The sequence below is a fragment of the Scophthalmus maximus genome, chromosome 1 (genome assembly GCF_022379125.1).
Source record: "Scophthalmus maximus strain ysfricsl-2021 chromosome 1, ASM2237912v1, whole genome shotgun sequence".
In the NCBI taxonomy this organism is placed as follows: domain Eukaryota; kingdom Metazoa; phylum Chordata; class Actinopteri; order Pleuronectiformes; family Scophthalmidae; genus Scophthalmus; species Scophthalmus maximus.
Genome location: NC_061515.1, coordinates 962,998 through 990,490, shown reverse-complemented (window position 1 = coordinate 990,490; position 27,493 = coordinate 962,998). Strand labels below are relative to the sequence as shown.

At 44.5% G+C, this 27,493-nt stretch overlaps 1 protein-coding gene across 1 annotated transcript in view; it reads left to right on the top strand.

Moving 5' to 3' along the window:
- Positions 1-27,493, top strand: part of ascc3 (activating signal cointegrator 1 complex subunit 3) — an 89,102-nt gene that overhangs the window by 53,674 nt on the left and 7,935 nt on the right. The window contains exons 14-36 of the mRNA XM_035643535.2: positions 89-223; positions 8,076-8,267; positions 9,034-9,258; positions 9,976-10,095; positions 10,590-10,754; positions 10,845-10,931; positions 11,152-11,328; positions 11,835-12,060; positions 12,410-12,564; positions 13,466-13,564; positions 13,658-13,826; positions 14,124-14,344; positions 15,200-15,285; positions 15,528-15,694; positions 16,018-16,163; positions 17,999-18,119; positions 18,568-18,710; positions 19,581-19,718; positions 19,829-19,949; positions 20,082-20,214; positions 20,505-20,630; positions 23,523-23,634; positions 23,726-23,860. Of these exons, the coding sequence (XP_035499428.2) occupies positions 89-223; positions 8,076-8,267; positions 9,034-9,258; positions 9,976-10,095; positions 10,590-10,754; positions 10,845-10,931; positions 11,152-11,328; positions 11,835-12,060; positions 12,410-12,564; positions 13,466-13,564; positions 13,658-13,826; positions 14,124-14,344; positions 15,200-15,285; positions 15,528-15,694; positions 16,018-16,163; positions 17,999-18,119; positions 18,568-18,710; positions 19,581-19,718; positions 19,829-19,949; positions 20,082-20,214; positions 20,505-20,630; positions 23,523-23,634; positions 23,726-23,860 (3,399 nt within the window). The remainder of the gene's footprint in view (positions 1-88; positions 224-8,075; positions 8,268-9,033; positions 9,259-9,975; positions 10,096-10,589; positions 10,755-10,844; positions 10,932-11,151; positions 11,329-11,834; positions 12,061-12,409; positions 12,565-13,465; positions 13,565-13,657; positions 13,827-14,123; positions 14,345-15,199; positions 15,286-15,527; positions 15,695-16,017; positions 16,164-17,998; positions 18,120-18,567; positions 18,711-19,580; positions 19,719-19,828; positions 19,950-20,081; positions 20,215-20,504; positions 20,631-23,522; positions 23,635-23,725; positions 23,861-27,493) is intronic.

Genomic DNA, 27,493 nt, shown 5'->3' with positions numbered 1-27,493 from the left:
GGAACAGAGCATATGTAACGTTGACGTTGTGACTCTCCACCTTGTGTCTGTGTGTGTGTGTGTGTGTGTGTGTGTGTGTGTGTGTCAGGTGATGGTGTTTGTCCACGCCCGTAACGCCACCGTGAGGACGGCCATGGGGCTGATCGAGATGGCGAAGAACATGGGAGAAATCAGCTTCTTCCAACCGAACCAGGGTGCAGACTACGGCCAGTGTGAGAAACAGGTAGAGAAGCTTTTCAACAATTACGCAAACCTCAACGCAACAACCTCTAGGTTGTTTGCTATGTAGCAGTTGGCAAACTAGTGCGACTGTCTACTGCTAATTGTGTTTCAGTCGTTCGCTCGCCAGCCGCAGTAGTTTGTCAACTAGCGCCAGTAAGTAGTGTCCAGCCCCACCCCGCAACTTTCTACGTTCCACATACAGTGTAATGCTAATAATTCTTGTTCTTTGGGACTCGGCAATTAAGATGATTATTTTGACAGTTTCTTTTTGCTGCATCTGTTCCCCTTGCGTTCCAAAAATAGAACGGATCTGACAATAGCAATTGCTGGATTTCCTGATTCACCGCTCATCGTACTGTTAATCTCTACAACACAGTTTTTGTAACTGTACTGCACGTGTGTGCAGTGATGAGAGCATGGACACTAGTGTGTGTGTGTGTAATTGATGGTCTCTGTGCCGTGAGAGTACACAGAGGGGGAGCTATATTCTCCCCCAGAGGACAGTCAGTCAGACTCCCGACTCCCATATTTGAATCCCCTGCAACAGAAGGCAGAGTGATAAATTTAGTAACCTTTTCCTTTGTTCCCTGGGGCTGAGCCAAGATTGATGCTGCCTCTAATCTTCCCTCTATTTAAATGGGATGTGTATACAAATCAGCTCACTTTTCATGCTTTCTAAAACTGGAAATAGAGATGAGATTATGTCAGGGGGGGGGGGGGGGGGGTGCGCACAACGTGGACTGAAACAGTAACTTAAAAGCAAATTTGCAACTGGGCCTATACAGTATATCTACATTAATTAATCTGCCTGTGTGTGTGTGTGTGTGTGTGTGTGCGTGCATTAATTCTCTCCTGAATCTCCTGCCTGTGTCCCAACATAATGAGTATTATCCGCTCCATTAGTCCATCTTTGAGTGTTTTCTCGCTGTGGCCTGTTCCGGCGGAGGACGGGGGCATCAGGTTGATTCCACTCTTAAGCCCACACAGAGATAATGCACAGCTTATTTGCACTCTGGAAATTGCCCCCCACATTAATATTTATAGGTGGTTTTTTTTAATCTCCAATATGCATATGCAGTAAAAAAAAAAAAATGAAACGCACCCCTGAGGTCAGTCCTATAATTTTGCATTTATTTGTCCCGCTTTCAAAGTCAGAAGTGATTCCACTATATTTAGTCGCTGCTAATGTTATTTAATTGGTTTTATCTCAGGGGTTAGAGAGGCTGTCAATCAAGCTCAGGAATTTTAATGTACCCACTCTAGTCAATTATTGTTAAATGCTGTTTTTTCTCGATGATGAAGTGCTGTTGAGGAAATAAGGAAAACATAAAAAAAAAACAACACAAAGAACCCAAAAGAGCCTTTTACACAACGGTCCTGTCTTTTGATCAGATGTGTGCGCTCGGCATTCAAATGGCATCGCACAAAGAAAACATTGTGCTGGTGTGAGGAGAACAGTGGAAATCTGTGCTTTGGCTCGGCCCCAATTGGTGGGTTGTAAAACCTCTCTCATATACAATTAACATCAGGAAATAGAGGGGGGGGGTTACTGCTACTGAGTGGTGGTGGTGAATGTGCTTAGGTTTTTTAGTCAGCACAAACCCGGAGCCCGGCCCGCGGCTCTCGCCTCATAACTCTGTGAGACACATGTAAGTACATAAGTCATGTTTATTTATATATCAACCTTTCACAGACACCAAGTCACAAAGTGCTTCACAAGAATAAAACACACACAATTTGGGTGAAACAACGAGTAGGATTAATTTAGAACAAATAAAAACAGAAACGAGGATAAAACCAAACCAGAGGTATTGATAAGAAAACAACATTTTCAAATACGATAAAAATCACATGAAAACAGAATGAGGGATTTAAAAAGTGGCGCGTGGATAAAACGGTATTGTCAAATCAAACGTAAAAGCACACAGATGGTTCTCAGCTGTGGAACACGGGTCTGATACATTAAAACTTCCCCCGTCAGGAGAGAACAACAGCACACGTTCGGAGAAAAGGCCTCATCCCTAATTACAGTAAGACTGACGTTCAGAGTGATTCATTAGAGGGAAACGGAACCTCTGTCTGAGAGCTTTTCTTCTCCACACCTATTTCTGAGCCGGGGTCTTGATCAGCTTCAGTTTCTGGAGGGATCTCACCCCGGATGCAGTTGAGAAAAATAAAACAATCTTGTGGCTGAGCAAACTAAAGTGATTAGTGTCAAGGAATTAACAAAAAAAAGGGGGTCATAGTCGCGGAATTTGTGCAGCAAGACACACAGTGGTAAATGCATCGTGTTACTCTGGAGATATCTATTCTGTTTGTGAGATGACGACATGACTCTGACGGAGCCGAGTACACCTACAGAGCCCGGAGATAGGCAGATTGTCTTAGGGCGCCATGCACTGACCACCTGTTGATCTCCTCGATAGTGAGCTCGTATAATAAATACTTCTGACCTGGGACCCAGATGAATTCTGGGAGCTCATTTAAATTTGCTCTTCCAGAATATGGTCTGGATCTCCTCCATTGGGAAGTGATTTCCCTCGGCAGCAAACTTGCCGGTCCAGTCACAACAGATCCTCTGATAAAGGGCGGGTTTATACCACGACGCAGACAGACAGGGCTGAAGCTAACGAACGAGCATTTGACTTAAAGTACTCGATATTTTCACCACTGGTTCTGTGCCTACGCCAGGCTCAAATACTTCTGCTTAAGACGTCTCCCTGATTCAACTGCTCAGTTTTTCCATCACAATTAGAGTTTTGTGTTGTCCACTGTTACATTGTTTTTCCTTTTTTTCAATGATAACAATCTGATTAAAAACATTATGTTCACAGGCGACGCATGTACAAATAATTAGCATTAGCAAATTTGTTTTGAAACATAATGTCCCCCAGATTGTTTTTACAGACATAATTGGGAGAAATCGGGTTCAAATTCCGAGAAGACATTTACAGTAATTGTAGCGTGATTACTGGAAGTTAACTAGTGGCACAATGTGGCTTCCCTGCTATGAGCCAGTCAGACGTGTCTGTGGTGCTTTTCTGAATTGCACATTTAAATGTGGATTATTTTTCCTCGTGCTTGATGACTTGAAAAACTGAAAGCAACAAAAACTAAGCTTTTTTTTTTTTCTTCATCGATTGATTTTCCAAAATTTTTCTCAATAAATCATTTGTTCAATGAAATGTCAGAGAATCTAAATCTAAAGGTGGCATCTTCCAGTTACAGGTTTTGTCCAGTTTAATAATCTGAAGCCCAAAGAATCAGTTTACCAATACATAAGACAAAGTAAAGCAGGAAATCCTCTCAACTGAGCATCGCTTTGGATTTGTTGACAGTGACAAAATATTGACATTCTCGTCAGCTGCAGCATCAGGGTGTTTGAACGTGAACGTGAATCGGTCCAGTCAGACAGGTGTGTCAGTCTCTTGAAACGTACTATAACTATAGATGTGAAACAGAGACATTTGAGGCTACGCATTTTCATTGTACATATTTTTTTAAAAGCAGCAAAATAACTTGAAGATATAAATAAAACTGTATATTGCTTTGACCTGTGTGCAGGAAACCCTCTGGCCTGTAAGCTTCCTCCAGAGAATTGCATTCAAAAGCCCATTTTACTTGTATTTGCTCCGGCTCTGACTGTCCGCCCCCCCCCCCCCCCCTTTCCTTTTCTTCACCCCTGCTCCTCCTCCTCACCCACGCTCCCTTCAGTCTTCAGTTCTTTTTTTAATATCCAGCTCTCAAATGATGAAACCCTGTGGCTGGTGACGGGCGGAGGGAGGAAGAGCACATTTAACTGTGGAGGTTAAGAGACACCTTGTGGTCCCATGAGCTCATTACACATCACATTTAGCACATTTTAGCACAATCTCAGTGGTGGACATGTGTTATAGATTTGTCTTTTGTTGGATATTAGTGGAGAAAAGAGTTGTTGAATTGATGGACAGGAACAGAACTCCTTCTCTACACCTTCTCTTTGCTTCAAACTGTCTCTGTGGTCCTCAGATGTGCAGCTTCTCGTGTCACACTGTTTGACGAGACACATGAGGCCTGTGAGCGCGAGGCCCCCGGGGACTCTGCTGCGACATCGGCGAAGGCTCATTATTGCTTTTGCTTTTATTTGCCGCTATTTTTACACGTCTTGTCCACGGCGCAGTCCTTTCATTTGTGTCAGATCTTTGACGATGTGTCAAACGTGCCAAAAAAAACAGCTTCCCAGCGCCGCTGATCAACGACAGGGAGCCGCTGCCGGAGACTGGAGCGACGCGGTGGAGTGACAAACTGAGCACACATCACAGGACGCGGCTGCCTTAAATAGAAAACGCCGCTTTGTTAAAATAGTGGGACGATGAGTAGTAGAACGCCAGAACCGTTCTGACTATTCTGGTGTTACAGCTCATCCGCAGTGTCATTGCCTCGGGGAGTGGCCTCGCATGTTGTCACGGCCCGCCATTTTCCTTTTTTAATTTTTTATTGGTTCTTCATCGTTAAAACAACTGACGGCAGAGAGACGACTGCTCCTCTCGGCCTCCCGCCGTGCTCCAGAACAAAAGAGCTGCTCTACACTTAAAGACTCAAACACAACATATCATCAAACACTCTCATGACCTCTAGAGATGTTTCACACGTTACAGACGGGTTCAACTTTAAATTCAGACTTTAGATTTCCCCTCCAAGTTTTTTACTGGACGTGGTTCCATCGTCTTATGTTTTTGACATTTTTCTTCTTTGCTTTTGAAACGAGTTGATTGAACCCGTAACGTTAAGAGCCAATAGAAAAGCCTACTAGTGAGACATCTTGCTCACACTTGTTGTGGACATTGACTTAAAGGGGCAGTAAGCGATTCTGGAGAAAGCTTGTCTCTCTCTTTGTTGTTGTTGTTGTTGTGTTGTGATTTTACAGCTCTGGCCGGGCCGCGGAGCCACGACCTCAGGTATGGGAGTCTGACGCACTGACCACTAGGCAAAAAAAACACAGAGTTGCAGCGCCACCCGCTAGCACGTGTCTTCAGGTGTCGACGAGTGACGTTGACAAACTGAACTCGTATTGTTCTGTGGTGCGGTTCGCACCAATCTTTTGGAAAACCCAGATCATTTTTTGCTCGCACACAGAAGCGACAGCCAACGGACCGTGATGAAATATTCGCTGATTTTTACAAAACGTGTATCGCGTTAGAATCACTTACTGCCCCTTTAATATTTCACTCAAATGATTCTTTAGCATCGTCCATACTGATCAAATGATCTTTCTTGACTGAACAAATTTGATATTTGTTTCGATATTTGTCCCTTCCGCCAGTTCCTCCACTCACAGCAGCGATTCATTCCGATGACAATCCCATAACAAGTGGTGCAATAGAACAGAAACAATCCTGCTCCGCTGTCTGAAGCCATACATGTTTTTGAAGATCAGTGCGGCCCGTGGCCCGGTGAGAGTCCTCCGGGCCTCCGTGCTGTTGAGATCCATGTGAGCAAAAGGGAGAAGGTGGGTAATTGAAATGCTGCGGCCGATGCTTTGCTTTGAGGTGTCAGAGTGTGTTACAGCCTCGCCTCCAGCCTCTAATCTGAGGTGAGTTAGTGCTGATGTCTGCTGTGCCATGGTGGTATCTGAGGTGGCAGTGACCGAAGCTCCTGATCAGGTCCCATTAGGCCCTGCCACTCGCTGCAGAGCTCGCTCTGTCCACAGACAGACAGCTGCCAGCGCCACGCTCCGTCTGTCAGGGCCGTGACTACACAGAGGACATGGCCGAAAAAACAGAGCTGTGCTAAACTATTCAGAAGGTTGTCCGATCTTCTGCAAGGAGCAGGAAATACACAACTAGGCGTAACTAACTCATTTTAATGTGAGCACTTGTATATCCCTGATCCGTGGAGGGACAGCAAAGTGATGCAAAACCTTTTTGTTTTATTTTTATTTTTAGAAATGTGGAAGCATCAGTATTTTCGGCGCAAACACATCACAGCTTCAAAGCTGAGATTTCAAAAGTGTAAAATCAATGTGGCAAGCGATACCTTGGCTCTATGGTGGAGGGCGGCTGATAGGTGGCCTCTGTCCCTCAGCATCACCGCCAACCTCCGACTCTCGAGCAGCAAAAAAAACTCTTCATGCACTTTGTTAAAATGGGATGTGGTTGGCTAATTGTTGTCCACTTAGTGGCCCCTTGATGGTCATGATGCTCAAAGAGAAGCCGGCTGTTAATGGCGTGCAGGCAGGAGCGAGTGGGAGGATGAGTTTCCACTCACTCCCACTCTGCTCCACTTTTCTATCACAATTTGCCTCTTTCTCTGTTTGGGTGGAGCTCCATCTGAGGGGGGTCTTTACAAAACTCACAGCTTCAACGATTGAAATGTTCCTATTCTTATGAGAATTAAATGTATTTTTTAAACTTCTTTCATGACACTTGTTTTAAACAGATTCAAATACAACAGACTTGCTAAATAAAGGTTTTGAAGCGGCTGCAGAAGACTGGACCTGCTGTGAGCCGTGAAAAGGCGGGAGGGAGGGAGGCAGCGGCGAACGGGCTTTTTTGTTATGTCGTGGAGCTAAAACGAGTTCACGTAGAAGTGATGTTTCATTCGCAGTATAAGACTTTACTGTGCCTCATAAGGAGCCACAGATACTGTATGCCCCTAATGCTGCATTCAATTGCAAGTCGGAAGTCAATAATCGCGTGTGGGTTTTTCCGACCTCCGATCTAAATGCGTTCCCGTGCCTCTGCTCGGAAAACATGGAAACTCATGTTTGTTTGGCTAAAATGAGGCGAAAACGTGAGTGTTTATCGCAACACAAGGAGGAAGCAAGGGACTTTTATGTTAATAAAGAAGACGACTGCATCAGTTTGTGTAAATGCTCCAAAGTCAGTCTGTCAACAAGCAAAGTGTTAATATGAGCCTCAACCTAACCAAGGACCTTTCTGGGGTTTTATTTGAAGTTTTGATCCTTGAGAGGATATATTTGTTTTACTTAGTACCAAAAAACTCTGAATATGGTTTTATAGCTTTTATACTGCAGCTAACAACAGTAACTTGTCCAGTAGAAATTATCAGTTAAAATTTATGTTCAAACCAATGCATTGATTTCAGTCAGACATCAGTTAGAGACCTGCTGCACACAGGTCTCAGTCGCTCTCCTGCATTCACAGGGTTTGCATCCCTGTGTGTGTGTGTGTGTGTGTGTGTGTGTGTGTGTGTGTGTGTGTGTGTGTGTGTGTGTGTGTGTGTGTGTGTGTGTGTGTGTGTGTGTGTGTGTGTGTGTGTGTGTGTGTGTGTGTGTGTGTGTGTGTGTGTGTGTGTGTGTGTGTGTGTGTGTGTGTGTGTGTGTGTGTGAGAGAGAGAGAGGCAGGCAGGCAGGCAGGCAGCTGCTGGCAGTAATGGGCTTTCTGTTTTCACGGCGGAGAGGCCTGCTGGGTACTGACCTCCATTTAGATGCCCAGAGAGAGAGATAAAGACCTGTGATGATGACTTCGCCCGAGCCGGGCCAGGTCACAGCCCCTGCTGTCAGTCACCACCGGCAGCACACATCTCAATCCCACTGGCCGTGTGTGTGTGTGTGTGTGGTTTGAATCTTCAGCATGCAATGCTTTAGGATCTCGTGAAGAAACTTAGTGGTCGGATTTTGACTGAGAGCTGCTTCAAAGACAATGTCATGATCTGATTGAAGAAAAAAGAAAAAGATAACAGGACATCATGACTCAGCTCCTCAGTTCTCTTGTTTCTCTGCAGTTCTACAAAAATCTTGTACCTGGGCTCACTTCCAACCATTGACACTATTCCCCCCTTACATCCCCTCAGGTGATTTTCTTCCCTAGTTTTTAAAAACAAACCTTTCTCTCTCTCACCACCTCTTTCAGATCCAGCGCTCCAGGAACAAGGAGATGAAGGAGATGTTCCCAGAAGGCTTTGGGATCCACCATGCCGGCATGCTGCGGTCCGACCGCAGTCTGATGGAGAGCATGTTCTCCAAAGGCCACGTGAAGGTGCTGCTCTGCACGGCCACCCTGGCCTGGGGAGTGAACCTGCCGGCCCACGCAGTTATCATCAAGGTCCGCACTCTTTTTTGTTTCTTCTGCTTTCTCTATATTCTATCAATTTTTATTTCTTTTTGGTTTGTCTCTTTCTTTCTTTCTTGCTTGTATAAGGCAAAAGCCTTATAGCCAAAAGTGTTTCTTTCATTTGGTTCCTACCGACGAGGTAAATCTTTCGCAAATACATAGTAGTTGAATTATTCTGAAATTAATACAAGTACATTTCCCCGCTGGTCACTGTAGTTTGTAAACAGGCATTACTCAAAAGAGGAGAAAATAATATTAGATATTAAAGAAAACTATTTTTTGCAGACAGAATATAATAATGTTGGTATCCTTGGTGCAACAGTCTTGTCCCACTGTCTTGTTTGTTTTAAATAGTTCATAAATTCATATTTACCAAAGATTGATGTCAGTACTGAAATGCTAAAAATCTGAAATGGAAACTTTTGATCGAATCTGCTTAAACTTAGCATCAAATCTGATCAAGCCCATAGAAGAAACTAACTAACTAACTAACATATACACAATCCCACCCATGACAGTGATATAACTTCCAAATTGCATAGTTAATAACTACCATTACATTTATTTATTTGAATTACATCTGCAGTTTTTATTAGATTGCACTGCAGGCGACATATCATTAGTACGAAGGTATTTGAAGAGTCTGAACACATTTTAAATGAGCTGCTTTCTGCTCAGACACAATGAGATCACGATCTGGAGGAATAAATCTCCCTTGTGAATGTTTCAAGACGTCCGAATCTGTCTCCAACAACAGGGAACTCAGATCTACGACGCCAAGCGCGGCACCCTGGTGGACCTGGGCATCCTGGACGTCATGCAGATTTTCGGGCGCGCCGGTCGCCCCCAGTTTGACAAGTACGGCGAGGGCACCATCATCACCACCCACGACAAGCTGAGCCACTACCTCACCCTGCTGACGCAGCAGAACCCCATCGAGAGCCAGTTTCTGGACAGCCTGGCCGACAACCTCAACGCCGAGGTCAGTCCACACACACACACACACACACACACACACACACACACACACACACACATACACACACTACTTTGACAGGACTCATGTAAATGTTGTCCTTATTCTTTCAATTCTGTCTGCAGAAATTATTTTCTTTAATATTTAAAGAAATGAAGGCAAAAGTGAACAGGAATGGTTCTGCATGTATTTTGCTGGAACGTTGTTGTTTTTGATGCATCAGGAAGTGAAAGTAAATCCTGACTGATTTAATGGAGCAACTTACAACACGTTTCATCTTCCTGTATGATGTGGGAGGGAACTGCACTAACAGTATCACAAAGGTCCCTGTGAATTTAGAAAAACAAATGTTTTTGATGTGTTGAATTGATTCTTGGTTGAGCTTGACTTCATGGCCCTGCCTAAACTTAATCTGTGCTCAGTTGAGTTTGTCATATAAACTTCGGTGGAGGCTCTGTGATGAAGGACATCAGCAGGTTTTGCCAGTCACGAAAAATGATAATCTCAGTTATATTTTGCTTAAAACAAATATGTGGCTTGTGAAAAAAAAAAGTATTTTATGTTCAGTTATTGCGTCTAAGCTGAGAAGGGGTTACGTGCGTCGTGATCCCAATGGTGCAGTTGTAAACCCCTTGTTGATGCTGCAGTTTCCTCAGGTGTCCACTAGATGGTGGCAGACACCAGTGATGAGGGGTTTCCCTCTGCTCTCTCTCCCGGCTTCAGGTCGCTTTGGGGACGGTCACCAACGTGGAGGAGGCGGTGAAGTGGCTGAGTTATACATACTTCTATGTTCGCATGAGGGCAAACCCCCTGGCATACGGCATCAACCACAAGGCTTATCAGGTCGGTGATGAGTGTTACCTCTCTTATTCTTTTCCCGATTAATCGATTAGTTGTTTGATTCATAAAACGGTGAAAAATGTTTTGCTTTTGTTTCCACACACCAAAGATATTCAGTTTACTGTCACCGAGGAGCAAAGAAACCAGAAAATATTCACATTTAAGAAGCTGAGATCAGAGAATATTGACCTTTTTTCCATAAAAACTACTTGAACCGATTAATCAATTATCAAAATAGTTGTTGATTGATTCAGTAGTGGATTACTACAAATCGATTAATCTATTGCAGCTCGTAAAAGCAACAAAAACAGTTATCTGTTTTTCCTATATAGGAGAACATATCTCCCGAAGATCGACATGACATTCAGTCGTAATTGTCTTATTCTTGCTGCAGAATGTACAAAATGTGAGAGAAAGTGTTGACACGACAAAGACCAGACATCATACTACTGTAAGTCTCAAGCGGATTCAAATCAAACACTGCAAATTGTTTTCAGATGGATCCCTCGCTGGAGATGTACAGGCGGGAGCTGGTGATGGAGTCTGGCAGGAAGCTGGACAAGGCTCGGATGATCCGCTTCGAGGAGCGCACTGGCTACTTCGCCTCCACCGACCTGGGCAGGACCGCCAGCCACTTCTACATCAGATACAACACCATAGAGGTAGACTCACCCAACATGTCAGTGGGCAGATGGAAGTTATCGGATTCACTGTTTAATTAACGTTTATTTGTTTCCCCCTCATCTCTGAAGACGTTCAATGAGCTTTTCAACTCTCAGCGAACGGAGGCCGACATCCTCAATATCGTGTCCAAGGCCGAGGAGTTTGACCAGTTGAAGGTGAGAGGTCTTCACACACACTCGCTCGTCACAATGTCTAGATTATGTTAAAAAATTAAAACGGTAATGATTATAAACCTGTAGTCATCCTCCGAACAGCTGAGTGTTCATGAAGTTTACACTAGATGTCTGCCCGCCGTCTGTGATCGAAGTGTCCTCATCCACTTAAAAAGACTTCATGACGACATGAAAAAACACTATTGTGTCTCTGTGTCGGAAGGTTCGTGACGAGGAGACGGAGGAGCTGGAGCAGTTGCTCTACAGCCACTGTCACCTGCCGGCCGCTGGCGGCGTGGAGAACGGCTACGGCAAGGTCAACATCCTCCTGCAGACGTACATCGGCCGCGGGGAGCTGGACAGCTTCTCGCTCATCTCCGACCTGTCGTACGTGGCACAGGTGAGGAAGTAAAACACACACACACTACGAGATACATCAATATATATCTGTACCAGAAGTCGTCAGCTGATGTTGTCTACTTTTTGCAGAGCACATACTTTGGGATTTGACTTGTTAAACACAGTTTCCATTCCTGATTAATATAATTTCTATTTACAGTCGATTGTTGGAGTGTTTGGTTAAATTACCATAAATAAAAAGAAAACACAAATATATTGATGTTGAAAATAGTATAGAAAATAATACAGTGAAAATAGAAACATCTTTCCTGAATTGTGTGTTCTGTAAATTAAAAGTTTTCATATTGACCGATACCGGTGGGTGTGTGAAAGACTCCAACGAACGGTTCGGGCTCTCAATTTTTACTAGTATTTATGCTGTTGTTACTTTTCATCTTTAACTGTCTTGAGAAAGGGGAAATAATCGTTCTATGAATGCAACAGTAATGTTGCTGGTGTATTTCTCAGATCGATGCTGATGCAGGGTTGTTGTTTTTTCCATCGCAGAACGCCGCTCGTATCGTCCGGGCCTTGTTCGAGATCGCTCTGAGGAAGCGCTGGCCGGCCATGACCTACCGACTCCTCACCCTCTGCAAGGTGATCGACAAGCGGCTGTGGGGCTTCGCCCACCCTCTCCGCCAGTTCCACAACCTGAGTCACGTGGTGCTGAACCGCCTGGAGGAGAAGAAGCTCACCGTTGACAAACTGAAGGAGATGAGAAAGGACGAGATCGGTAAAAAACACATCTGAATCCTAGTTTCATTGATGTATGTGCAATTTAAACACACAAATAGACAAAATGTCAGATATAAATTAAAACTTTGGCTGGGGCCTTTATTTAACTAACTGGACTGTATTTAATAAATTATCATATTTTTGTAGGAATTGTTCCTATTTCTGAAAGTCTACAATTTGTTGATAAATTCAGAGTTATGTACATTTTAGGTACATTATACTGTATGTAGCTGGTCCAGTTGTTAATAATTGAATATCAGTTATCATGTGTACTGAAAGCGCTCCATCAGATTCACTCACATTCATGAGGCAGAACACTCATAACGCCGGGCGTGTTTGTTCCCCAGGACACATGTTGCACCACGTCAACATCGGCCTGACGGTCAAACAGTGCGTCCACCAGATCCCCTCCATCACGATGGAGGCCAGCATCCAGCCAATCACACGCACCGTCCTGCGAATCCGGCTCCTCGTCACGCCGGACTTTCGCTGGAACGACCAGGTAAACCTCGACGACGCGTACGGTCACGAGCTGCTTCTGTCGGTCGCCATTTAAATTATTTTTTTTAAAGCAAACGTTTCTCCTGACAAAGTCATCAAGTGTGACGACCCCTGTTTATCTGTTTGTGTGCTGTGACAGTCATTATTCATAAGTAATTATAATAAGTAACAAAGTTATAAGTGAAAGTCCCAACACAAAAGAAAAGACAAACCTAGCAACAAATAAAAGGACGGGGGTGATAACAATGACACAACCAGTTTTAGTCACAGTCCTCATTTTCTCAATGAAGGAAAGAGGAGCCTGTTCCTCCACCTTTTTTTCCTCATAGCCATGGAATCTCCATCTGTCCCTGACAACCACAACGCCTCCCAGACCTCAGCGGTCAGACAGACCAGAGGGGATCATGGGAAGCTCAGTCCTGGAGTTTGGTGCTTGGAATCCGAGCGGGAAACAGGAAACCCATTGTTGTCGGCGGCCGTATATGATGATGAATGTTTATGTCCAATTATCAATGCGTGCTCCAATCATGGGAGAGCAGTAACGGAACCCTGGCTTGGCTTAGCGGTGATCCGGCTGCAGAGCCGGGACACATGTAGCGACACATGAGCCGCCTCCCTGATGGCACCGGGGAAACAACCACTGAGGCTACTAACCTGACAGAGGAGTGTGAAGGCTGGGAGCTATTGTTTTTATAATGTTCTCTGCTGTTATTTTGTCATATCAATTTCGACCTTCGTTTATGTCAGAATGTAGGGTGGGAAAGAGGCATGAAGACACCCCCCCTCACCGCTGTGTCGCTGAGTCAGTTGTACTTGAATACTTTGAAATGAAAGATTGAACTAATGACCAATAAGAAGAAGAAGTGAACCCGATGTAAACGTCCCGTCTCTCTGTGGTTCAGGTCCACGGGTCGGTGGGGGAGCCCTGGTGGTTGTGGGTGGAGGATCCCAGCAACGACCACATCTACCACTCTGAGTACTTCCTGCTGCAGAAGAAACAGGTGCCTTTCATTTCATCATCTCAGACCTCGGGTTCACTCGAGGACAACACCGTGACCTTGCTTCCTGTGTGTGTGTGTTTTTGCTCTATCCAGGTTGTGACAGTGGAGCCTCAGCACATTGTCTTCACCATCCCCATCTTTGAGCCGTTGCCCTCCCAGTACTACATCAAGGCGGTGTCCGACCGCTGGCTTGGGGCCGAGGCCGTTTGCATCATCAACTTCCAGAACCTCATCTTGCCCGAGAGACACCCGCCACACACCGGTACACACACACACACACACACACACACACACACACACACTCCACACCTCAAACACACTCTTGTGTCGTCACAATGGGAATTATAATTTTGAATCCTCAAAATTTTAATATGAATAAATGTCAGATTTGTCCATCGCTTTCCTTATTTTTTTCTCCAGAGTTCAGGAAATGAATGTTACATGAATACGTACTGTACCATTCTGTATTTAGTTTTTTTGAATGCAGCCAGCTTTTGGTCCCACAAACTTTTGAGTTTTATGAAAAAAGGAATCCAGTTGCCTCTTCTCTCCCCGTCAGAGCTGCTGGACCTGCAGCCGCTGCCGGTGACGGCTCTGGGTGACCACCGGTACGAGAGCCTGTACAAGTTCACCCACTTCAACCCCATCCAGACCCAGATCTTCCACACGCTGTATCACAGCGACACCAACGTCCTGCTGGGGGCGCCAACGGGCTCCGGGAAGACCATCGCGGCAGAGATGGCCATGTTCCGGGTCTTCAACGAGTATCCGACCTCGAAGGTTCGACCGTCTGTCTGGCTCCGTCTGTTAAATTCAAGGAATGCACTGACTCGTCTTCTCCGTTCGTGTGTGAAACTGAGACGCACTAGAAAACAAGACTGGAATCTGTTCAATCCCTAAGAAAAACACACATTTATTATTAAACTGTGTAACTGTAATTACAGAATTTTCCATTTTTGGTCAGATATCTCCCAGCAACCACAAATGAATGTGTACTGCACTGAAGTATGCTGGTGAGGTTATTGTTGTTATCAAAGAGAGAAGAATAGATCGGGGGAAACAATCGAACAAAGCCAATTATTGTTCTGATTTGTGGCTGTAAACAAACCTTAACTGGCATTTTTGTTACATAAAAAAATCAGTTTAATTGCAGTTTGGAAACAAACATGAACTTTGCTTGTGTGGCTACATCAATAATGTCACTGACAAACACTGTCGTGGGAAATGTTCCTTAGTTTAAGTGTGACGGAGAGAAACTGTCTAAATGTGTAACTGTCAGGAAAGAATAAGTACAACCAAACAGCAGTGAAGACATTTATTCGTGTCACATTATTATCTGTTTGTAAGCTTTGTCTTGATATTGTACCTGTCAACCTCGTGGCCCTGTGACAAGAGAAAAGCTTGAGATAAACAGATTTATTAGTTTAGCAACACAGATCATAACCTTAACGTTAGTTTCTTTTAAAAATTATCTTTATAAGACTTTTGTGTTGAGCCTAGAAATACTCTGGAATGGAGATCAGTGTCATGGTGCTTTTGGCTTTTTTCCCCTAATAGATTATTCTAATACTTGTCAGAATAGAACCCAGGTCTGTGCATTAGATGACTCTATAGTATTTGTTATCATTTGTCCAGGTTGTGTACATTGCCCCTCTGAAAGCCCTGGTTCGAGAGAGGATTGAGGACTGGAAGATCAGGATTGAGGAAAAACTTGGAAAGAAGTAAGTGAAAAGAAAAACTCTTCAGTCGTTAGTTGAACTGCTGTTTACAAAGGTAAGAGAGGTGTTGTGTGTATGTCTTATTGTGTGTGTGTGTGTGTGTGTGTGTGTGTGTGTGTGTGTGTGTGTGTGTGTGTGTGTGTGTGTGTGTGTGTGTGTGTGTGTGTGTGTGTGTGTGTGTGTGTGTGTGTGTGTGTGTGTGTGTGTGTGTGTGTGTGTGTGTGTGTGTGTGTGTGTGTGTGTAGAGTGGTGGAACTGACGGGTGACGTGACTCCCGACATGAGAGCCATCGCGCAGGCCGACCTCATCGTCACCACGCCGGAGAAGTGGGACGGAGTGAGCAGGAGCTGGCAGAACCGAAGCTACGTCCAGAAAGTCGCCATCCTCATCATCGACGAGATCCACCTGCTGGGTAAGAGTCTGACGACGAACGGGCGTCAGTCCCAGTGTTCTTCAACGTTTGACGGTTTTGTTTCTGAAAAGAGCTTCTCGGTGTGAGACGGCCACTGTGCAGCTCGAGTGTTCACATGTTCAAATGAGGAATGAACGAGATGCAGTGAGAGAAAGAGGCAGCTCACCTCAGGAGATCCTGCAGATGATAAGATAAGACAGTGTCAGTTTGAATGAATCTGACTTCTCAAAGTGAGGATCTGCATTAAAGTTTAAAGTCCCCCTCCACTCAGAAAAGTGTCTGTTACCTGTACCAGTGTGAACATGTCTGTCTCTGTCCCCCAGGTGAGGACCGGGGTCCCGTGTTGGAGGTCATCGTGTCCCGGACCAACTTCATCTCCTCCCACACGTCCCGGAGCGTGAGAGTCGTCGGTCTGTCCACGGCTCTGGCCAACGCTCGAGACCTCGCCGACTGGCTGGGAATCGGACAGGTCAGATTCCGATCCTCTTGTCTCTTTTACCGTAAATATTAGTAAAATTTGCTCCAGTGTATTTCCTGTTCCCTCCTGACCCCCGTGTTCCGTGGCCAGATGCTGGGATCGTCTTCATAAGCTTCCCTTGTCGGAGGACGAGTCACAGTGGCTCTGTGTGAACTCAGAACAATGCTGCAGTGAAACCAAAGTCTCTGTCTTTTACGATTCATGTGTTGCCTTCATATTCATATCTGATTAAATGTTTATAATAATAATAATAATAATAGCAATTTGGATAACCAGATAGTTTTGGTCCGGAGTTCACCTTTTAGTTTTTTCCTCTATAATGGTTCAGGAATGTTGGCAGTGGGCCCCCGTCAGCTTGAAGCAGAGAAACTGCGATTGTGATTTTACCAATATGTTATCAGTACAAATCTGATAGTTTACACACTTCGCTGATGGCCCGTCCATGCCAATGTGAAAAAAAATAAAATTGAATCAAAGCAGGAGTACTGAAGATCAAGTCTTAACGTCACGTGTTAGTAATTTCTCTCCCTGGGTCCAGGATCTCTCTCCTCTTTCTCTTTCTTTTTGCTTTAACCGGTGTCTTGAGGATTAAAGCGCTCGATGTTCACTGACTCAGACAGATGTTAGAAAATGTGTTAAATATTTGTTGTCATTTTATTCACACGTCTGAAGGAAAGTATTTTAGAAACCGCCTCTGGAATTCTAGAACATCAAAAGTCTGTAAAACTCATTTCAAATGCAGAAAGCGATTGTGCTTTTGACAAACTAAAAAAAAACATTCTGAAGTCAGCTGCGCAGAATATTTCATAGTTGTTTTAAGAGTTCATTGTCAAGATGGTAATATGCATCCATACAGTACATACACTCACAGATGCTCAGTTCTCCTCCTCGGGGCAGCGTTCACTCTATTGACCTGGCAAATAGCAGTAATAGAAATCTGTAGAGGTGTAAGCTCACCTGGCTTTTGAAGGGAATGGGAGACTCTCATTGGTTTCTTGCACGTTACACCAAAACACTAAGACGAGACTAATGCTGCGTTCAATAACACCTCGGAACTCGGAACTCAACACTCAGAGGTCGGGGTTATCGTTCCGTTATAATCTCAGGAACTCTGAATTACTGACCTCCGAGGGTAAGTACAACCCCTTTAGCACAGTGACCTTTGTAAATTCAACCGATTTAATACACTTGTGCCATGAGCTTTATGATCTTAGAATATGAAAACAATAGTCTTCTCAAGTCTTCTTCACAAGAGGATTCTATCACTACAATAAAATAGTGATCACTGTCTTACTTTTTTTCTGTTGCTGCTGGTCACTATATATCATGAAATTCTCCTAAAATAAGATTAAGATTAATGATTATTTTTTGCATCATCACAGACACATTTCACAATATCTTAATATCACTGTAGCTCTGCTGCCAGAGTCGTAGAGAGACGGTGCTTGATCTTGGCCGTCTGCCATCTGTTTAAATCTGAGTGTTGGGCTGCTGTCGGCACTGAGCTGCTAAATCACCCGGGCTTTTCAGACGACTGTACTCAATACAACACACGACAAACAACGCACACTCTTCACAACATCCCGTCACACACAGAGTTCAGTTCTCTTCCTACGCTGCGCGGTGACACCTCATCACACTATTAACACAGCGGACGCATTAAAGGTTGAACGGAGACCGACAGTGACCTGCTGCTGCTCTGCTCCTCGACGACAGACAGTTCACGTTACGCCAGATGGGGCTTCGTGTTGCCAGCTGCTCACATTAAATCTCTTCTCTCTTCTGTCTTTGTCCGTCCCCTCCCCTTTTCTCCTCATGCTCAACAGGTGGGTTTGTTTAACTTCCGTCCGTCCGTCCGCCCCGTGCCCCTGGAAGTTCACATCCACGGTTTCCCAGGACAACACTACTGCCCCCGCATGGCCAGCATGAACAAGCCCACCTTCCAAGGTAACAGTTGCACACGTGCACATGTACACACATGGTTTACACATTTACACGTGCGCACTTGATTTATCGGACGGCTCTTCACACTGCCGGTGGGACTGCTACAATTTTACTGCGTGCTTCATAAAAGTCTGGGCATGTTTGTTTTGCTACAAAATGAACGATTGAACTTATGACCAATAAGAAGAAGAAGTGAACCCGGTGTAAAATTATTTCCACTTTTTGGGAGCTATCTGATATTTTCTCTCATGCTAATGTAGTGATTGTTCCATATACTTCCTCCTGTTGGAAAAATTTAAGTTAGCAGCTGTTTCAGGAGTGAGTCATTTTAGAAATTAGAAACTATAAATCAGTGTGAGCTCTTATGAAGGTTTGAATCTGTGGCTGACCACCACAGATCAGGATGCATGAATCAAAACACACAAACTCTTTTTTGAACGTCTCTTCGCAGCGATACGCAGCCACTCCCCGGCCAAACCGGTGCTGATCTTTGTCTCGTCGCGACGTCAAACCCGACTCACCGCCCTGGACCTCATCGCCTACCTGGCCACAGAGGACAACCCCAAACAGTGGCTGCACCAGGACGAGAGAGAGGTACGGTACGACAACGTTGTGTCTGATATACGTGTGAGTGTAAAGAGATCTCAGTGGCTACAGCGCCTGAACGCATCTTGAATGACAGGATGCATTCAGGGACAGTAGTGAGTGTAGGTCTTTGGCAGCCTTCCACCACTCACAGCCGCCCTCGGCCTCTGTGTGTGTGTTCTGATGATATATGCTTTCTGCCTGCTGCCTCTCTGCTGGCCCGTGGAGCAGCTCAGCTCCCTGCTGTTTGACTGACAGGCTCCTGGTGAGAGCTGCTTAACTCCCATCGGGGGTCCCCACTGGCCCGGACCCCCCTCTCTGACCTGACAGCTCTTCTTCCTCCCTCTGCTCCTGCCTGAAACCCCCCGGCTCCTTCTCCCAGGGCTGGGTTTTCACTCAACCCTCATACATTTACGTGTCACTGTGTTTTGATGCTTGATGGTGTAGTGGTTAGCACCTTCGACAGCAAGAAGGTTCTGGGTTCGAATCCCGGTTCAACCAGGGCCTTTCTGTGTGGAGTTTGCATGTTCTCCCCGTGTATGCGTGGGTTCTCTCCAGGTTCTCCGGCTTCCTCCCACAGTCCAGAGACATGCAGAATGGGGTCAGGTTCATTGAGACTCTAGATTGACCGTAGGTGTGAATGCGAGAGTGAATGGTTGTCTGTCTCTGTATGAGGCCCTGTGATAGGCTGGCGACCTGTCCAGGGTGAACCCCGCCTCTCGCCCAATGTTAGCTGGGATTGGCTCCAGCGACCCCCCGCGACCCTTAAATGGATAAAGCGGTAGACGATGAATGAATGAATGTGTTTCGATGCCTCTCGGTCAGTTTGTGTCTGACGTTGATCTGTCGCCGTCTTGTTTTTTTCTGGTTCGTCTGTAGATCGAGGACATAATCGCCACGGTGAGGGATTCTAACCTGAAGCTGACGCTGGCCTTCGGGATCGGCATGCATCACGCGGGCCTTCACGAGAGAGACCGGAAGACAGTGGAGGAGCTGTTCGTCAACTGTAAGATCCAGGTGAGTGTCTTCACTCTGTACTGTACAACATGTTTTCATTTGTTTTATATGGGTCAAGTTTTTTCCTGTGACATCACTGTACAGTAATGAGTTCTCTTCTCTTTTCCCAGGTTCTGATCGCCACCAGCACTCTGGCCTGGGGGGTGAACTTCCCCGCTCACCTGGTGGTCGTCAAGGGAACTGAATACTATGATGGCAAGTCCAGGCGCTACGTGGACTACCCCATCACAGGTACACTGTCCTGTCCATTAGGTGTCACTCAGCGGTTTAACATACCACTGAATAAAAGTGGACATAAGAATTCTGTACTCCAACTGAGAGGGGATGTGATTCCATATTTTTACATTACCTTTGTGTGTGTAGATGTTCTGCAGATGATGGGGCGTGCGGGTCGGCCTCAGTTCGACGACCAGGGCAAAGCGGTCATCCTCGTCCACGACATCAAGAAGGATTTCTACAAGAAGTTCCTCTACGAGCCGTTCCCCGTGGAGTCCAGGTAACGGTCAGACACACATCAGTTTGTTATCTTGGTCATTAGGATTTCTGCCGTCATCGCCATGGAGTCAGATTCCCTCCCCCCTGAAATATTGTTTTTGAGACAGGTGAAAGATCCAGTTTCACAGTGAACATGCACAAACAAAATTTTTTCAGAGGACATTTGCTTAAAAAAAATATATATATATTTATCTAAGAAGTAAATGATAATTGTCAGAATCTGTTCTCCTATTAATAAAAATATACCTGCGTCGGTGTCTGTCTTGTCTGTGCCTGTGTTTTTGTCCCCAGCCTCCTCGGCGTGTTGTCGGACCATCTGAATGCCGAGATCTCCGCCGGAACCATCTCATCCAAACAGGACGCGATGGACTACCTCACCTGGACGTACTTCTTCAGACGGCTGGTGATGAACCCCAGGTTAGAGAAGCCGTCGTCACACCGCAGATCAAAAGATGAAGCAGACGCACAAACCCCATGCGCACACACACATTCTCAGCCTGCGCTCACAACCTGCTGCCGTGTTTCTTGAGTCAAACATCTGCTGCGTAGACGAGAGACCGGTCCAGAACATTCCAGCCTGTTGGTATTTGCACGGCTGTCAGCCCACATTTACCTGTCGGGCCCCTGACTGAGGCCGGCCAGGAGGATCATACCAAATACAGCTATGCGACCCAGATATTGATCAGCCTTAACAATTGTGCGAGAAAAACAATGACTAAGATGTGGTGTTTCTCAAAGACTGTGTTGGTGGAAATCCTCAGACGAAATTTATGGTCACGTGTTGGCAGAGACCATGTGAACAATCCTGATTTTGAGTTTGAACCAGAATCATTGATCCTCCTGATGAAAATCTCCAAACACCAAAAGCTTGAAAAATAATTTAAACTCACAAACATTACTGAGACCCAGGATAATAATACTACAACCACTATTTCAAACATTGTAGGTGGTGGTAGTTATAACCCCGCCTGACGAGAAGCAGGGTGTGTGTGTGTGTGTGTGTGTGTGTGTGTGTGTGTGTGTGTGTGTGTGTGTGTGTGTGTGTGTGTGTGTGTGTGTGTGTGTGTGTGTGTGTGTGTGTGTGTGTGTGTGTGTGTGTGTGTGTGTGTGTGTGTGTGTGTGTGTGTGTGTATGAGTGTGTGTGTGTGAGTGTGTGATTGTGTGTGTGTTTGTGTGTGTGTGTGTGTGTGTGTACGCTCACAATAACTCAATTCATGGAATGGTAATTATAGATGATTAACTTTCATCATATGCCATTGATCTCCCACCCATTGTATCTGTAACGGTGAACTGTGGTTTTCCTCTTTGGTCTCCTGAATAGTAGTTGACATAAATTAAACATAAAAAAAATACTACGAATGTGTGCTTTCTGTTGAATCAAAACAGAATTTGGTTCCAGTACGACAAACATATTTTGGCCTCTTTAATCAACAGGTGTAGATTTGCCCTCATGATACAGGGAATGATATTAGATATCATGACCGATGTCTCCTAATGAACCGATCCCCTGACACGCGGTTATCTCCACGCAGCTGTGTTTTATATGTATGTGAACAGCTAATTTATCACTGCGGCTTCCAGGCTTTGATTCCCCCCCACACACACAGTCACAGGTGCACACACACACACACACACACACACACACATACACACACGAGTTCCCACGGGCGTCGTAAACATCTGCAGCCCCGACTCCCGGTGCCGCCAGGAGCCTTAATGGTGAAGACGCTTAATGGTAATAACTTAATCTGACAGGCGCTGCCACCGGCGAAGACCTGTGAAATGTGTTGGGTCATAAACACGTTCGCCGCTTATAGAGTCATGCGCCGTTAACATGTTGGTGCAAACGGGAAGAAATACTTAAACATGATACACACAATAAATATGGCCGTCACCTGTGTCACTGCTGCTAACTGAACGATTAATGATTTTCCATCATCATCATCATGAAGATATGGGTCAATGTCACATAACATGAGAAGTCTGGGATTTTTCAGTGGGCCCTGGTTTGCATGCATTATGCAGATACCTGCATAAATGAAATGTATTATTAATATTATAATTATAATATACATGTTCACTTATGTACTGGTTATTACAGAAGAGTATTAGTGCCAGGCTTGAGAAAAAGAAAAATGAGGGGGAAGATTTATTTTCAAATGTATTTTACATTTCGAGAATAAAGTTGAAATGTAAGTTGAAATGTCCCTAAACGTCCGTGTTGTGGTTCCAGTTCAGCTGTCACACATCCACGTTAACTCACATTAGCAAAGCTGCGCCCCTCCAGTTGGCAGGACGCTGCTCAACGAGAGTTCTCTGCATTTCAAAAGAATATATTTAAGATTATTTACTTTAAAGATGTACACATTTTCTTTTTTCACCTTGGCAAACAAACCTATAGGTTTAGCTTTTTCCAGCATCTGTTTCCACCGGCTTTGATGTATCAGTGCCTGGTTTCTCTCGCTCTTCTGTTTGACTCGCTCACATCACGCTCAAATATTGGCATTATGAGCTAATGAAGATTGTCTCTGATTACGTGTCTGCTCAGCCTCACGTGGGAACTCTTACTTGGCAGAGCGGAGCATGGAACCCATTTTGGCCACTGGTTTGTCTTATTTTCAGGTAATAACAGTCTAACCTGGGAGCCATTTGCTGGCGAGGGCTGGACATTTTTCTTTCTTTCTTTCTTAGTTTCCCTCTGAAGCACAACAGTGTGTACAGGATTCTAACCTGTGTAGATGCAGCAGTGGCAACAATTTCACTCGACCGTCGTTATTGTATCTGTGTTTTCCATCAGGCCGCGATGAGTTCCCATCATCAGTAAGGAGAGAAACCCTCAGTAAAGGAAACCACTACAAAGTGTGTTGTATTCCCAGTCGGATCATAGAGACACATTCTTGATTGTATCCTTGTTGTTTGTAACATTATCTATGTAGTCTTCAGTGGTCACGTATCTTTCACAACAGAATTACCTGAGCAGTCGAGGACAAACCTGTTTTTGTTTAGTAGAACAACATGTGTCCATTCCATTTTATTCTCATTTGGTTGAAATTTTCTTCTAAAAAAAAAAAGGAAACTAAACTGATAAGAGTAGTGTTAAAGTACCAGATCGATAAGCAGTATCCATAAGAGTACTGGCTCACATTCAACGTTGTGGCCGATCTCCGGGGAATGTACTACCTGCTCCAACTCTCTGAGTCTCTCGCGACCCGTGTCTCAGATTAACAGAACTAATTCTAAGTTCGTTTCTCTTTTATTTTTTTAATCTAAAGTCACTTTTTTGTAATCAAAACTCTTGTGTGGTTCCAGTTATTACAGCCTCGAAGACATAAACCACGAGTCAGTTAACAAGTACCTGTCCGACCTGGTGGAGCGGAGCCTGCGGGACCTGGAGTGCTCCTACTGCATGGAGATAAAAGAGGTGTGTGCAATATATTACTTTGAGTTTGTCGTCTGTAAAAATGTAAATGTAATTGACATTACTCAAACCGTTGTTTGCGTTAATGCTCCAGGATGACCGGACCATCGAGCCACTGACTTACGGCCGCATTGCCTCCTACTACTACTTGAAGCATCAGACCATCCGCATGTTCAAAGAGCGTCTGAAGGCCGAGCTGCCCGTCCACGAGCTGCTCTCCGTTCTGACCGTAAGTTTCTCACCGTGAACATAAAGCTACTGTTGTATCCAGTTAGAACAGGACTCAGCACTCAAGGCTGAAGTCTTCATTCAAATTTAGACCTGTAATATTTTTTATTACAGCATACTGTTTTATTCCACTGGTGTTGATGGTGTGAGAAACCATTAAACGTCGTGTTTGCTAAGTGGAAGTCAAGCAATTAAAACAGATCCGACTCTCACAAACTATTTTCCAATTAGATATCTGCAAAAAAAAAAGTGTTGCATGAGACTTGCACTTACTTTTAGAGCAACATTCTAAATATTGATTTTGTTTTTTACAACATAAACAAGAATTTTGTGTTAATCGTTTTTAACCAGTTTCACACTTTTGTCTCTTTTCTCTTTCTTTTCTTTTTGTTGTTGTTGCCCAGTCACATCTGTTTGGAAGACTTTATTTTTTATGATGTTGGCATTTTGAAAATACAGGATACATCAGGTATGCTGCACATGGCTCATGAACACACACGCTTTACTCTCCGCTGACAAATTAGCACCTTTGTCTGGAGCTTCATTAACTCCCCTGGTTCTGGAGCTGTGGCGTGATCCGTCACCCCTCGTCCTTTTTACTGACCGACCCCGTGTGCAGCAGAGAGGTCGTCCACACTCTGGCTTCTGATTGGTCGAGTCAACACGAGGCCAGGGTTGCTTCACACATTCACTGAGGGGGGTGAAGACATTCTTCTTGTCAGCACTGCTTCAACGGGGCTTACATATCTGTTTGTAATCTCGGTGGAGATCATTACTGGGAGAAATCTTCTTTTTAAGTCTACAGCTGAGTTTCTAAAATCATATTTTTTTGGTGTAAGTGCAGTGATCTGCACTTGTTTAAATTAAATCGATGCCACATGTCTTCCATCTGTCATCGTGTGCGTGTTGATGCAGATCCAATTTCAGGTGCTGATTTTTAAAATTTAATACTATTGCTAAAAGAAAAAAAAAAAGATTTAGATCATGGAAGAGTGCTGTTCTCTCCAAGTCTTTTCTACATTGTTAAAAAGATAAAGCTGGTGAGATAACTTTATATATATATAATGTGTTTTGTTCATCTCTCAGTCCCTAGTATCGATTAATCTGTCGATCGATTAATTGTTTGGTTCATAAAATGATGAAAAATGTTGATTGTGATTCCCTAACCCCAAGATGAAGTTTTGTTTTGTCCACACCAAAGATCTTCAGTTCACTGTCACAGAGGAGCAAAGAAGCAAGAACATATTCACATTTAAGAAGCTGAAATCAGAGAATTTTGACTAGAATTTTTTTTTCATAAAAACTACTTGAACTGAATAATCGATTATCAAAATAGTTGCTGATTACTTTAGTAGTCGATAACTAATTGATGCTGAAGACGTATATAAAAAGCAGTTCACACATATATGGTGACTAGACTACATCTGGTGCTCTACAGTGAGTCCAGGACAGGGCGTGTTGCATTGAGACAAATTAAGAAGAATATTAATTTTTTTTTGTGTGTGACCAAAAATTCCAACATGGCTGTTGAAAAATATATTTTTTCTTACGGGAAAAGATTTCCTTTTCCATTCTGTGTGTTCAGCGGTTGAACCCGAGTTTAATAACGACGGTAACATATGGGGGGAGGCTGCTCTCACACGGTTAACATCACTCTCCTTTCTGCACACATGTCGTTGGAAGCGGACCAAGGCATGCCATGCTCCGCTGCCTCCCTCCCCGACAGGCTGCGATACAATAGGCCAGTCACCCCCGCCGCCCCCGTCCACTCCCCCTCTATTAGCTACAAAGCACTGGCATGCTCCTCCAGTTCCCCCCTAATTGTTGCAGCGTGGCCACTAATGAGCAACACCCACGCCTCGCTGCACCGCCACCTCCCACCCTCTCCTTTTCTCTCCAAACACCATGCTACACCTCTCGGCTACTTCTTTGTGTCTGTTTTACTTCTCTGCTCGTATTTATTCTCTGTTTAAACGCTGAGATTGAACTGAATCAAACTAACTTTGTCGAGCAGGGCGGTCGTTCGTTCAGTAATGTGCAGAAGCTCCTTCGGCAGCAGTTCTTTGGTTAAGTCTCTTCAAACTTTGCTCACCTGGATTTGGGCCGTTTTCTAAAAGCTCCTTTAGAAGTGAGAAGTGTCTGTGGACCGTCATCCTCAGTTTTCCTTCCACAGATGTTCTACTGGCTTGTGGCCTGTGCAACTTGTCCCAAGGTCATTTCGTTGTCCTGTTGTTTGCTTTGGAACATTAGTGCTGAAATGTGAAGCGTTGCCCCAGTCTCACTGTACAAGTGTTTACATGCAGTTTAAAAAAAGGTTGAGGCGACACCCCTGTTTCTCAGACGCCATGTGAACACCTTCCCCCCGGTTAACAGACCTAGATAACTCCTGTAGTAACTGGGTTCTGCTCAGGTTACGCGTCCGCTCGTGCTCCGTAGGTTATAACTGCCCCTCCCCACTCGCAGGAAGCAACAGCACCAACAACAACGTCAACAACGCAAAGCTTCACCTTTAAACCCAAGGACGTCTCCACGGCAGGTAACGTTACTAAGGCGTAAAGAAAGTATGAAATGTACAGCGCTGAAAAGTCGTTAACGTTGTTGTGATTTTGACAAAAGTCAACCGAAAGAAAAAAAAACTGTCCGATTAGGATAATTGTGAAATAAATGAGGTAGTGTTTTGTTTAAGGACCCATGAACACATTGAGCAACTTGAAGATGCTTTTTGTTTAATGACTTTGGGGCACGAAAATTCCAGAGACATATTTTCCACTTGGTCATTATGTGTTATTGTGTTGACAGTCCGGAGGCTGAACGTCCTCTGAGGCGTCTGTGCACATACAACATGCAAACATGGTTTAATGAGGGAAACGGATGATTCATAAAAACAACAATAGAGTAAAAAGACGTCTCTAAGAACTTTCCTGTCAGTGATGTCTGGGAAGCCGTGGCATCTGTGAACACGCGTCCAGTTCTGGAAACAAACCCACCACTTATCCAAACTTATTCAGAGGAGATTATTACCATAACTACACTGTGCAGACATCCATCACAACCTCGCTTCCTGCTTCAACTTTGACACCCCCCCCCCTATTTTCCATACATACACACACGCACGCACGCACGCATGGACGCACACACACACACACGCACACATACACACACACACAGAGACACACACACACACACATGCACACAGAGACACACACACACACACAAACACACAGAGACACACACACACAAACACACACACACATAAACGCACACACACAGAGACACACACACACATACACACAGAGACATACACACAAACACACACACACACATAAACGCACACACACAGAGACACACACACACACACACATACACACAGAGACATACACAAAAACACACACACTGTTTTCCCGATAATCAGACTGAATTGCCATTTGATGTAACTTAATGTTTACCACGTCGGCTGAAGAAATATGTTAATTGAACACGACAACATAATGTTGATAATTGTTCCGCAGACGACTTAACAAAAATTTGTACATCTGCCTCTCAAATTAATGCTTATTATCATTTTTGTGGCCATTTTTCTATCTGTGTTTTTTTTCCAAGACATCAGTGAACAACAACATCTGACCTAACAAAC